The sequence below is a fragment of the Mesoplodon bidens genome (assembly GCF_964165515.1).
Source record: "Mesoplodon bidens genome assembly, chromosome: 4".
Lineage (NCBI taxonomy): Eukaryota > Metazoa > Chordata > Mammalia > Artiodactyla > Ziphiidae > Mesoplodon > Mesoplodon bidens.
The window spans coordinates 148,283,468-148,296,829 of NC_138160.1; the positions used below are offsets into that span (position 1 = coordinate 148,283,468).

The 13,362-nt window shown below is 49.8% G+C and overlaps 2 protein-coding genes across 3 annotated transcripts in view; both read right to left on the minus strand.

Annotated features, from left to right (window-relative positions):
* Positions 1-4,082, minus strand: part of KDM4B (lysine demethylase 4B) — a 140,365-nt gene extending 136,283 nt beyond the window's left edge. Inside the window, 1 exon segment of the mRNA XM_081233490.1 lies at positions 3,959-4,082. The gene's annotated coding sequence lies outside the window, so the exon portion shown is untranslated.
* Positions 4,083-11,631: 7,549 nt separating this feature from the next.
* The window catches only part of UHRF1 (ubiquitin like with PHD and ring finger domains 1), a 32,583-nt gene continuing 30,852 nt past the window's right edge, over positions 11,632-13,362 (minus strand). For both annotated transcript variants that reach the window (XM_081231158.1, XM_081231159.1), the window contains one exon: positions 11,632-13,148. In XM_081231158.1, coding sequence (XP_081087284.1) covers positions 13,002-13,148 — 147 coding nt within the window. In that variant the 3' untranslated portion in view covers positions 11,632-13,001. The remainder of the gene's footprint in view (positions 13,149-13,362) is intronic.

The following is a 13,362-nucleotide window of genomic DNA, read 5'->3' on the forward strand; positions in this document are numbered from 1 at the left end:
CTAGAGAAAGCCCACGTGCAGCAACGAAGACCCAATGCAGGCAAAACTCAATCAATCAATAAATATAAATAAATAAATAAAATATATGATCGCCTTAAAAAAAAATCCATCCAACCCCACAATCATCAGTTCATGGATCCACTCAGGCCTTAGTCTTGAGGTGGCACAGGCTTTTTTAAGTATCGTAGTTAAATTCATTTCATTGTGTAAAAGTACCTGCACCTGGCACAGTAACAGTCCCGTGACCTCAGGCATCATTGCTCATGAAGAGGGAAGATGAAAGGGGTGAGCCACCTCAAAGTCGACTTGAAGCAAACTGTTAAAGCCAATGGACAGGCAGAGGTCACACAGCTCTAAACCTGCCCACCATGCTTCCAGATCCCGGGAGCGTGTGGAAGCCTGTGGGGAGCCCTGCAGGGGCTCGGGAGACCCCCACACCACGTGGATGGCCAGTGGTGGGCACGTTTGCAGGAGAGCACCTCTCCTCCAGGGGACAGAGTAGGAAAGACCTGGACAGCCAGGCCGAGGAGTGTGCACCGGACATAGCTTGCAAATATGAGCCCCTCCCTTTTAGATGGGGGAGGGGAGGACAGGGTCAAACGGACCTGGAACTTGAGGTCAATCAGGGTCATGGCCAAATATCAGGCTGCTGTGGTGTTAAAGGTTAAGTGAGAGAGGGTCACCTGGGGGCAACTGCACCCTCCAGGGGACACTGGGCGATGTCTGGGGACATCAGTGGTTGTCACAACTGTGGGGGTAAGGGTACTCCTGACATCAACGGGGTGGGAGCCAGGGATGCTGCTCCACACCCCACAGTGCCCGGGACAGACCCCCCGAGAATGACCCAGCCCTGAACGTGAAGGGGGCAGAGTAGGAAGGGACCTGACGTTAGTAAGAAATCAGTGCCAGGTTCAGAGCAACCTGGCACTGTGTGAAGCCACAGTGACTCTCATCCCCTTTGACCCCCTCAATGACCCAGCATGGGCTTTTATTATACCCATTTTACAGATGAGGAAAGCGAGGCCCAGAGTCATGCCCCAGAGGAGGGATGTGAACCCGGATCTTTCAGACTCTGTTTGGGGAATGGAGTCAAGGACAGGAATCCAGGGGCACCAACAAGAACACAGGTCAGAAAGGAATCCAGCTTCAGCCCCTCTCCTCCGTCCGGTGTCCTCATTCAGAAGTGGAGGGACTGGGGCAGGGCAGGTCAGAGCTGTGGGGGTGAGGTCCCACTGAGCAGCCCGGGGGGTGGGGGAACAGGTATCTGGAGCATAGCCAGGAACCCTCCGGGGCTGGCAGAGAGGAATGGGGTGGGGGCGGGGGGGTGTGACCTCACAGTCGTGCAGTCTACCCGCAGTTCCTTTGCTTTCCACGCCCTTCCCCCAGCCCCTGCCCAGTGGGCTTAGGGAAGGTTTAGTGACTGCCCCCCCGCCCCCCCCGCAAGCTTTGTTCTTGAGCAAGTGACTGGCGCAGGGTCTCACAGCTCTGAACCTGCCCCCCACACTTCCAGATCCCGGGAAGAGAGACAGCCGGAAATGGTCATTTGCCCACACCTCGGCCCTCACCCCTCTCACCCCGTGCTGCCCATTCGCCGAGCCAGGCCCCTCGGGGCAGTGGGCACCACACCGCCAGCACAGTTGTGCCCACACCTCGGGACACCCATCTCTCCCATTCCCCCACTAGACCCAAAGTCCCCTGAAGTTAGGGACTCCCTGCAACCTGCCCCAGTGCTCAAAAACCAATGTCCGCAGGCCAGGTGAGTGTCAGATGGAACCAAGGAACAGATGGGCTCCCCAGGGCTGAGGCTCCGGCTGGGCCCGGCCAGGGGAAGGGGCGGGGCTCATGAGGGCAGGGGCAAGACACCACAGAGGAGGAGGGGAAATGCAGGGTCAAGTATAGCAGAGCGGCCAGGCAAGGAGAGAGGGGCATGGAGGGCCCCCCCGACCACCCCAGAGGGACTGGGGAAGGGTCTTTACTAGGAGACAGAAAAGTACAACAAAGGCAGGGCGGGGTCCTAAATGACTGATCAGCCACACCTTTAAGCTCTTAACACCTCCTTAGCAGCCCAATTCCCAAAGTGGCAAGGGTTAGAAAATGCAAGAAAAACAATGTTACTAAGACCTGTATAGAAATTGTCTCAACAACGACACACTCGCACGCACGCGCGCGCACACACACACACATGCACACACGTACATGCAGCGCGTGACACAGTATCTGCTTGAATCACCGCAAAACCTGGGAGCATTTATGCAACTGCACCTCTGCTCGCGGAGGTGACTTCCCCCAGGGCAGGGCGGTCTGACCGCGGAGGTGCCCCCGGCACAAAAGGGGAGCACCAACGTTTGACAAGCGTCCAATCAGAAACACGGAAAGAGGGCCAGCGAGTTTCAGAAACCCTCCCCTCAGATGATCACAAGTTGACTCCAGACTTTTACACTCTGTCCTTTGGGATTCCAAAAAGCAAACTACAAAGACCACAGAGGCTGCCCACTGCTTTTGCGAGGGTGGTGAGGAAAAGCTGACCGGGGAGTTGACAAACCCTCCCGACGCCTCATAAGGAAGCTATTATTGGAGAATTAGGGGAGTCACCGGCTCTTGCACGGCAGCGCGGAAAGCCCAGAGGAGTCATGTAGTGAGCCCCTTTTAGGGGCTTTCTCCAGCCTGGGGACAGCCGGATAAATGGCTGCTGAGGCAGAGGGGTGAGGCAGGCAACCTCAGACCCTGAGACAGCGCTGGCAGCCAGTGGGAGCCACAGGAGCTTGCTGAATAAATGCCACGGACAGAAACACATGGAAAAGGACACACTCTTTACATATCACAGGATTGTTAGGCTCCATTGCACAGAACAACCTTCTCACTAGTTTCATAACTCGGGAAACAGTTCCCAGGTGCACCTGAATCATTAAAACAAAAGCATCCTCCCCCAACCAAACAGATGGGACACACCAAGAAGCACTCCACGTCTCCCCAGCCCCCAAGGGAAAAAAATCCCCTATAAAACCTTCCACCCTGGCCCCGGCAGACGCGCACCCCATTCTGCCTGGTGTCATTGCGCCCACTGCGCGGAAACCCAGGCCCTTGCAGATCTGGGGCAGGTCCCTTTCAGAATGAATCCGTCCCCCAGATCCCACGGGGCTGGAGAGGACAGCCCAAGGGGTCCCCGCGGAAGCGACACCAGGATTTATTTCTACAGAGAAGGGGCCTTCGAGATGGCGATCAGGCAGAGAGGGGAAGGCCGTGGGGGCACGCGTCTGGAAACTGCTATGTGCATATCAAGTGGATAATTTTTTATAGGAAATTCTGATTGCTTGCTTATTTTAGGGGGGCTTAGGGAAATGGGGTGCAAGTTTGGACGCCGCGATGGCACGGTGGTTGACTCGGGCAGTGGGGTGGGATGCAGTGATGGACATTTCGGGGGACACCGCTGGGAAGCGCCCCGTTAACCCCACCAGTGCCCGAAGGGCCGGAAATGGAGGCGGGTTTCACCCAGGGCCTGGGATATCTCTCTCTCTTTCTCTTTACTATTATTATTTCTTTTAATTATTAGGATTGTTGTGAATAATGGAAGGGGAGGGCCCCGCCAGGCAGGGCCAGCCGGGCCGGGCCACCCACGCTGTCATCTTTTGTGCGGGGCCGGCGGGGACGCCCCGGCCCAGCCCCCGCTCGCCCCCGGCCCGGGCAGGGCGCCCCCGCCTCCCGCCCCCGGCCCCGCCATTGTCCGGCCGCGCCGCCCCCGCCCGAGGCCCGGCGAGCGCCCGGGACCGGGCGGTTAACGCCCCCAACCGCCTCGCGGGCCGGGACAAAGCACTGCGGCCGCGGCCCGAGCAGGCCGCGCCCGAGGCCTGGGCCTCGAGTCCCGGGCGCCCGCCCGCCCGCAGCCCCAGGCGCGGCGCGGGGGCGGCGGCGGCGACGGGGCCCGCGATCGGACGCGGCGGCCGCCTCCCTGCGGGCTCACCTGAGGCGGCGCGCGCGGCCCGGTCCGGAGCTGCGGAGCGCGCTCCCCCGCCCTCGGCGTCGCACCCCCAGGCCCTGCTCGGGCCGGGCCCCGCTCGGTCGCTGGCGGCCGAGCCCTCCGCGAGCGCCCCGGGCGGGGCTTATAAGGCCGCGCGCCAGCTCCGCCCCGGCTGCCATTGGCCACTGAGCCCACGCCCGCGCACCCATTGGCTGACGCTGACAGCTCCGCCCCTCCCCTCCGCGGGGCCCACCAACACCGCACGGCCCGCCCCCTGCGCGCCTCGATTGGGCGGGCGCAGGCACCGGTCTCGCCTCGCCACTGGCCGGCCGGCTAGGACACGCCGGCGCCCACCCACGTGCCCGCTGACCGGCTTGGTTCTCATTGCAGGCTGCGCACGCCAGGCAAGAGGCCGCGACCAACAGGACGGCGCTAGGCCTCAGATTGACAAGGGCGCCTCGGGGACCGCCCAACGACTGCACGGGGGCAAGAGAATATTGGCTTACGGGGTCAGCCCCAGGCGCGGACTGGCTGGGGCGGATGCCAATCACGGTCCGGGCCCCGCCCTGGTTATCAGGCTGCAACTGAGTACGTGAGATCCAGCACAACATCAGCACCGCGCCTGACAGGCTCGGAGACCGGGTTCGAGACCCAGAGCCGGAAATTGGGTTCAGCGTTCTCCAATTCGCAAAGTCCCGAGTTAGGAAACATAGCTCCAACGTAACTCAATTTGAAAAGGAGGAGAACTGAGAACTGGTGAAATAAAAGTCAAGCAGCAAGCGCCCCTGCCTCCCCTTGCCCCCTCCCCCCCCCAAAATTCCAAGTTCATTTCCGTTGCAATCGACAAAACTTTGCAAAGACGCCAGGTCTTCAGGATAAAACTTAGGTGACCTTCGCCGACTTCCCTAAAACGTAAGGGAGGCAAGGAGTTTGGTGCCTCCTGACTTAGGTTCAAAGCTCAGCTGGGCCCACATGCCTCAGTGTGGTTGGCCTCCAGCGAAGTAACCTCGCTGGGCAGCAGTCCCCTCTGTGAAATGGATATGACGGCGATACAACCCCTCACCGTCGACCCCTCTCCTGGGAAGTTTGCGCGAATTGGTGAGAGGAGGCACGTAAAGCCTTTGACCCTGTGACTTCGCGAAGTGAGCATTTAATTAAGGTTTGCCATTATCATCATCATGATTATTAATTGCATACCAGGCAGTAGGCTGGGCACGCTCCCATTTCGTCGGCAGGAATGTAAATCGGACAATTCGATATTTCCTAATAACGTGGCGAGTGCATCTACGCTCTATTCCTGGAGGTCCTGTACCCTGAGAAAGGGTCCGGAGCGTGGAGCTTGCCTGGTTCAAGTATGCGGCTGCAGCGCTGTACACAACTGTTTCCAGATTATATAAAGAGCTTGTGGCACAGGATACTCTGGAATACTTTTAACTATGTAGCAATTGAAAAGGGGGTAGATCTACATGTACTGTCATGGAATGATTCCCCTACAAGCCACGTGGAGAGCTGCAGAATGGACCAGAATTCTGAACAATACTGTTATGGAAAGGAACGCAGAGCAACTGTCCTGTGGTTTCTAAGAGCCCCATACCTGTGGCAACGCGCAGAACAAGGCTATCCCCAAACTGAGTAAACTAAATCTTTGTGGAGAGGAGGGATCCACGTTGGTAAAAAGTGTCGTTGGTGAGTTTAATCTGCTCTAGGGTGACTTACATCGTCATGGGGCCATATTCAGATATTCCCTCAAGCAGTTAAAATTTAACTTAAAAAGTAGGAACCAGTAACTGCTCCCAAGGAACTCCCTAACCCGTGGGAAAGACAGAAATGTAATCTGGTAGCAGTAATATAGACTCAAAAGTACAATCGTGTGGGGATCCCCCTACCCCAAGCCTTGTTCTTCTCTACTTCCCAGTTAACCCCGTTAGACAGTGAATTCCAGGTGTTTGGATTTCACAGACTCTGGAATTTTTTTTTTTAATTGGGGGACCTAAATAGGTTGTCAGCTTTCCAATTTTGCTTAGGGGGACTTTTTATAATTTTTTCTCAAGTTCCTTTTTTTTTTTTAAATTCCAGTATAGTTGATTTACAATGTTATATTAGTTTCTGGTGTACAAGGAAATGATTCAGTTTTAATGTGTATACATACATAAATATATATATATATTCTTTTTCATATTCTTTTCCATTATGGTTTATTACAGCATATTGAATATAGTTTCCTGTGCTATACGGTAGGACCTTGTTGTTTATCTATTTTATATATAATAGCTTGTATCTGCTAATCCCAAACTCCTAATTTACCCCTCCCCCACCCCCTTTTCCCTTTGGTAACCATAAATTTGTTTTCTAAATCTGTGAGTCTGTTTCTGTTTTGTGAATAAGTTCATTTGTAGCATATTTTAGATTTCACATATAAGTGATATCATATGTTATTTGTCTTTGTGTGGTTTACTTCACTCAGTATGAGAATCTCTAGGTCCATCATGTTGCTGCAAATGGCATTATTTCATACTTTTTTATGGCTAATATCCCATTGTATATATGTACCACATCTTCTTTATCCATTCACCTGTCAGTGGACATTTAGGTTGCTTCCATGTCTTGGCTATTGTAAATAGTGCTGCTATGAACATTGGGGTGCATGTATATTTTCAAATTAGAGTTTTCTCTGGATATATGCCCAGGAGTGGGATTGCTGGATCATATGGTACCTCTATTTTTAGCTTTTTAAGGAACCTCTGTACTGTTCACCACAGTGGTACACCAATTCACCAATTTACATTCCCACCAGCAGTGTAGCAGGGTTCTTAGGGGGACTTTTTAAAATGCCATCTATATGTTAAGAAACTTCACAGTTGTAGAATCCAGACAGGAAGTATATTTGACGGTTCACCATACAGTCCTTTCAATTTTTCTACGTTTGAGAGTTTTCATAACAAAATGTTAGGAAAGAAAACTATAATCACTGTCATTTAATTAAAAGGTGTCCTATGCAAAGCAGGAAGGACTCAGTCTCAGAATTTTCAAATGGACAAATTGAGAACAACTCACTAATCATTTTCCAGTCTTTGCAGACAGGCGCAGATCTCACAAAGGGCTGGGGCTGGGAATCACAGGCATCTGTCCCTAAGTAAGGTCAGGAGGACCTCTGGCACTGGCCTTCAGATGACCCAAGGCCAGCTCATTTCTAACTGTTCTTCACATTCCTCTGCTTTCCCAAAACTCCCCTCCAGCTTCTGCTTATAGGCTAGTCTGATGCATAAAAGATAGAGATGGACAGAAAAATAGATCCTCCTATGTCTTTATTTTTATCTTTTGGCTGCACCACATGGCTTGCGGCTTAGTTCCCCGAGCAGGGATCGAACCCGTGCCCCCCTGCAGTGGAAGCACACAGTCTTAACCACTGGACTGCCAGGGAAGTCCCTAGATCTTCCTATGTCTCTAAAAAATAAATTTTTAGAAATACATTTGGCGGGTAGATCCTTGGCGGTCCAATGGTTAGGACTCAGCACTTTCGTCGCCGTGGCCCGGGTTCAATCCCTGGTCAGGGAACTATGATCCTGCAAGACACGTGGTGCAGCCAAAATAAACATAAAAATTTTTTTTAAAAATTTTAATAAAAAAAATTTTTTAGAAAACAAATACATTTGGAGGAGGAATTCTAACATTCCATTTCACGCCAAGCAGATATCGCTAGACACATGTGTAGTATACGTTTCACTTTTATGAGCACAGACACATAAAGCAAACACCAGACCACGGCTCATGTGTTTGTTTAGGTACTAGACAAAGCGGGTTACCCCATCAATGAACTGAATAGAAAAGAAAAACCGGCACAAAATAGTATATACACTACTGTCCGAATGTCATTCTTAAATTTGTATATAAAACAAATACTTGGGGCTTCCCTGGTGGCGCAGTGGTTGAGAGTCTGCCTGCCGATGCAGGGGACACGGGTTCGTGCCCCGGTCTGGGAAGATCCCACATGACGCGGAGCGGCTGGGCCCGTGAGCCATGGCCGCTGAGCCTGCGCGTCCGGAGCCTGTGCTCCGCAACGGGAGAGGCCGCAACAGTGACAGGCCCGCGTACCACAAAAAAAAAACAAAAAACAAACAAAAAACAAATACTTGGAGGGAATTCCCCCGTGGCACAGTGGATAGGACTCCTCTATCCCAATGCAGGGGGCCTGGGTTCGATCCCTGGTCAGGGAACTAGATCCCATATGCATGCTGCAGCTGAGAGTTCGCACGCCACAACTAAGGAGCCCGCCTGTTGCAACTAAGACCCCACGCAACCAAATAAATAAATAAATATTTAAAAAGTAATAAATACATGGAGAAACATCTGTAAACAAATATGTACCATGGCTTTGCCATATCCTCTAGTAAGCCACTTAACCTGTCTATGCCTCAGTTGTTCTGAGGTTGAATGCTGCAGTACCAACACAGATGTATAAATAAAGCCTAAAAATATTAACCCTCTCAGGGGCAGGATTATGTGCTTTGGCTTTTCCTTCATATATTGTTTCCAAATGTTCTGAAGGGATTATGTATTAATTTTATAACGTGGGGTGGAGGGAGAGAAGGAAGTTTTACATTAAGAAAAAAAAAACCAACCGGGTAGATTTTAAAAGGTGGTCCATCCACACCCTGGAATATTACTCAGCCATAAAAAGGAGTGAAGTGCTGACACTTGCTACAACGTTGGATGGACCTTGAAAATACTAGGGTCAGTGAGAGAAGCCAGACACAAAAAAACTATGTGTTGTATTAATTTATTTATATGAAACATCCAGAACAGGCAAATCCACAGACAGAAAGTAGGTTAATGGTTGCCAGAGGATGGGGAAGGGTGGGAAGTGACTGCTAACAGGGATCGGGCTTCTTTTGAGGGGGGATGAAATTCTGGAACTAGACAGAGGTGATGATTGCACAACTGTGCAAATATGCTAAAACCCACTGAACTGTATACTTTAAGTGGGTGTTATGGCATGTGCAATATATCTCAATAAAACTGCTTTAAAAAAATTAAAACTACCAAAAGTCTACCAGGATTTCTGCACAGCAGTGCACCTACACTTTTCTGGGGTTTGCTCGTTTTTAACAATGACATTGTTCTTAACTTTTATGTGAGAAAAAAAATTCCACAATCTCCACAATTAACACACCTCAGGGTGTTCTACCCCTGTGTGCGGCCCACTTGGGGACATTTATGGAGTTTCCTCTGATCCTCATAGCTGGGCATCTTTCCTATTTTTATTTCATGTTCACACTGATAATTTTTTTTTGAGATATAACTCGTATACTGTACAATTCAAAGGATTTTAGTACATCCACAGGTATGTGCAATCGTCACCAAACTTAGAACATTTTCATCTCCCCAAAAAGAACCCTGCACCCTCTAGCTCTCACCCCCTCTCCCTCCCTACTGGCTAAGCATCGCTACACTAATCTGCTTTGTGTCCCTACAGATTCCTGTGTTGAGCATTTCATGTGAATGAGATCATATCATATACGATCTTTTGTGATTGCCCTCTTTCACTTAGTATAATGTTTTCAAGGACACACTTGGACATATTTGAAGGTCCAAAAGAGGCAGAGATTTATTGTTTTTAAGATTTTTTTTTGACGTGGACCATTTTTAAAGTCTTTATTGAATTCACTTCAATATTGCTTCTGTTTTACGTTTTGGTTTTTTGGCCACGAGGCAAGCGGGATCTTAGTTCCCCAACCAGGGATCAAACCCACGTCCCCTGCATTGGAAGGCGAAGTCCCAACCACCCAACTGCCAGGGAAATCCGTTTCTTAAATCAGATCTGCCCACGTCATTGTCTAACCATCCGTACAAGGTGCCAGTGATAGGTTGGTGTGAGTAATGGCATCTGCAGAACTCGGCACTATCACCTTCCCTGGGGTTGATTGTTAAACTCGCCTCGTCCTTGGGGAATTCCCTGGTGGTCCAGTGGTTAGGACTTCACACTTCTATTGCAGAGGGCATGAGTTTGATGCCTGGTCAGGGAACTAAGATCCTGCAAGCCAAACCATGCAGCATGGCCAAAAAAAAAGAATGAAAGAAACAAAGACAAGAAACAAAAAAACAAACAAAAACAAAAAAAAAGCCATACACAAGACAAAAAGACAACCCTCAGAATGGGAGAAAATATTTGCAAACGAAGCAACGGACAAAGGATTACTCTCCAAAATATACAAGCAGCTCATACAGCTCAATATCAAAAAAAACAAACAACCCAATCAAAAAATGAGAAGACCTAAATAGACATTTCTCCAAAGAAGACATACAGATGGCCAAGAGACACATGAAAAGATGCTCAACATCACTAATTATTAGAGAAATACAAATCAAAACTACCATGAGGTATCACCTCACACCAGTCAGAATGGCCATCATCAAAAAATCTACAAACAATAAATGCTAGAGAGGGTGTGGAGAAAAGGGAACACTCTTACACTGTTGGTGGGAATGTAAGTTGGTACAGCCACCATGGAGAACAGTATGGAGGTTCCTTAAAAAACTAAAAATAGAACTACCATATGATCCAGCAATCCCACTACTGGGCATATACCCTGAGAAAACCATAATTCAAAAAAACACATGCACCCCAATGTTCATAGCAGCACTATTTACAATAGCCAGGGCATGGAAGCAACCTAAATGCCCATCAACAGAGGAATGGATCAAGAAGATATGGTATATATATACGATGGAATATTACTCAGCCATAAAAAGAAATGAAATTGGGTCATTTATAGAGATGTGGATGGACCTAGAGAGTGTCATACAGAGTGAAGTAAGTCAGAAAGAGAAAAGCAAATATCATAACACACATATGTGGAATCTAGAAAAAGGTACAGATGATCTTATTTGCAAAGCAGAAATGGAGACACAGATGTAGAGAACAAATGTATGGATACCAAGGGGGAAAGGGGTGGGGTGAGAGGAACTGGGAGACTGGGATTGACACATATACACTATTGATACTATGTATAAAATAGACAAATGATGGGAACATGCTGTATAGCACAGGGAACTCTGCCTAATGCACTGTGGTAAATGGGAGGGAAATCCAAAAGGGATGGGATATCTCTATGTGTGTGGCTGATTCATTTTCTTGTGCAGCGGAGGCTAACACACCATTGTAAAGCAACCATACTCCAATAAAAATTAATTTAAAAAATAAAAACAAAAAAACCTTGCCTCATCCTTGGTCTCTGACTCTTGCTGGAAACAGCATTTCAGGTCCAGCCTCCACACCCCCATGTACCCCCATCTCCCCACGCCTGCAGAGGGCCCCCTGGGGTCAAGCAGCTCCTTAGCCGATGATTCAGGCTGCTGACACCCACTCAAGGCAGAGCCAGTCTCCTAGTGGGGGACCACAACAGCCTCCGTTTCTTCTAATGTAAATGGGGACAGTGCCACCCACCTTGGTGACACTAAGTGACATCTGGCTCCAAGCTAGAAGGCCTGGTTTGGCCCCTATGGACCGCTGCACGTCACTTGGACCTCGTGGGCCTCAGTTTTCTCATCTGCAAAGTGGGAATGATGCCACCTGCCTAGTCTGACTCCCGGGGTTTTTGTAAGGAGAAAATGTGTTACTAGCTATAAAAGTGCCTGGTGGGCTACAAAGCACTTTGCAAATAGAAGACACAACCAAATTCATCTGTAAAAGGCATTTATTCTGAGAATCTAAAACCTGGACAGAGAATATTGAACTTCATAGAAAAAGCCTACACAGGATTTTGTCGTTTATTCCTAATACATTAACCACCTAATAATAAGGAAAAAAAGAGAAACTTTTAAAACAATATCGCTCCAGTTTGTCTGCAGTTATGTGATTTAAAATATCCCTGTTCTGTTGAGGTATAAGCTGCAAACTTTGGTCAAGTTAGAAACATTAACAAATCATTCCAAAAAACACAAAACTGCCCCCCCCCCAAAAAACCACAACCAAACCCTAAGTTATTAGCTTTCTCGGTACATATACAGTAACTACAAAAAAAATTTCATTTAGAAAGGTTTTTTTTTTTTTAAAAACGTTTCCCTCTTGTAATTCCCAATTGGCGAGTTGAAAATTCAACTTCGAGGATCGACAAAAGTCCCATCGTCCCCACTCGCTCACCCGGGGTCTCCAGGGAGGCGTTGGAGGACCACAGTGTGAGATTCTGGTTGGCACTGTCAACAGTCCAGTGCTGAGAAAGAGCCCCGCGTTGAAGAAGGAAGGAGGGACCAAAGGCACTTGAACGTGGCCCCAGGCGTTTGCTTCCATGGCGTCCAGAGGGGACGTCGCTGGGCCGCCCATCGGCCCCCATGGAGGGGAAGAGTCCAGCGGAGGTAGCTTCGGTGTGGCCCCAGCTCTCTGCTCGGGTGGCCGGTGGGGACGCAGAAGCAGCCCAGTGGGGGATGGCTTGGAGGCAGGGGGGTTCAACTGGGCCCAACGGGACTTCTCCGCTTTTCCTTTGAACAGCTTTTCCTTTGAACACTTTCCTGCCGGCGATGCAGGGCCAACACCACACCCAGGGCCACCGCCAGGCGGGATTTCACCTCTGGGGGCCTGACCCACCAACCTTGAAAAGATTGTTCTAGGCAGCCTGGCGCCGTCCTGTGAGTCGGCGGCCAGAACAGCTGAGAACCTGATGCTGGGAATTTCAGTGGCCTTCACGCCAAGTTGTTTCTAATTCCATCCTCAGAAGAAAAACAAATTTTTTTTTTTTTTTTGGTTTTTGGGGGTTTTTCCCCCACTGATAAATTGCAGGCTTTTTATTTATTTATTTATTTTTAAAACCAAAATAAAAACACGGAGAAGTCCGACTTTCTTCCTTCCTTTGAGCCACAATACAAATTCCTGAAAATTTTATAGATCAAAAAAAAAAAAAAAAACCCAAACCGGGAAGACGAGGCTTTTTTTTTTTAGGGAGTGGAGGAAAAACTACATGTTTAAGTTAAGCTCACTAAAAACAAAATGGGGGCCACAGACCCCCCCAATAACGTTTTTTTAAAAAAACACCCGGCGAGAAGTGCTTGAGGATCACCGTCCGCTCCCGTAGCCAGGGAAGAGCTGGTTGAGGACAGCCTGCAGCGGCTGGTTCACGTGCATGGTGTAGCTCCGGCCCAGGTCATAGCGGCAGGCCGGGCAGCTGAACACCTGGGCCCTGAAGGACCTGTCCAGGCAATCCTGCGGGAGAGCGGGTGGTGAGAGGTGCTCCTGGCCACCCACTGTCCCCTGGGGCGGTGTCAGGAGCCCAGAGGCCCCTCCTGAACCTCAGTCTCACTTGCCATTGCTGGCTGCCCATCACCAGCCCAGCTGCCCCAGGCTCAAAGACTCCAAGGTCGGGAATTCCCTGGCGGTCCAGTGGTTAGGACTCCGTACTTTCACTGCTATGGGAGCG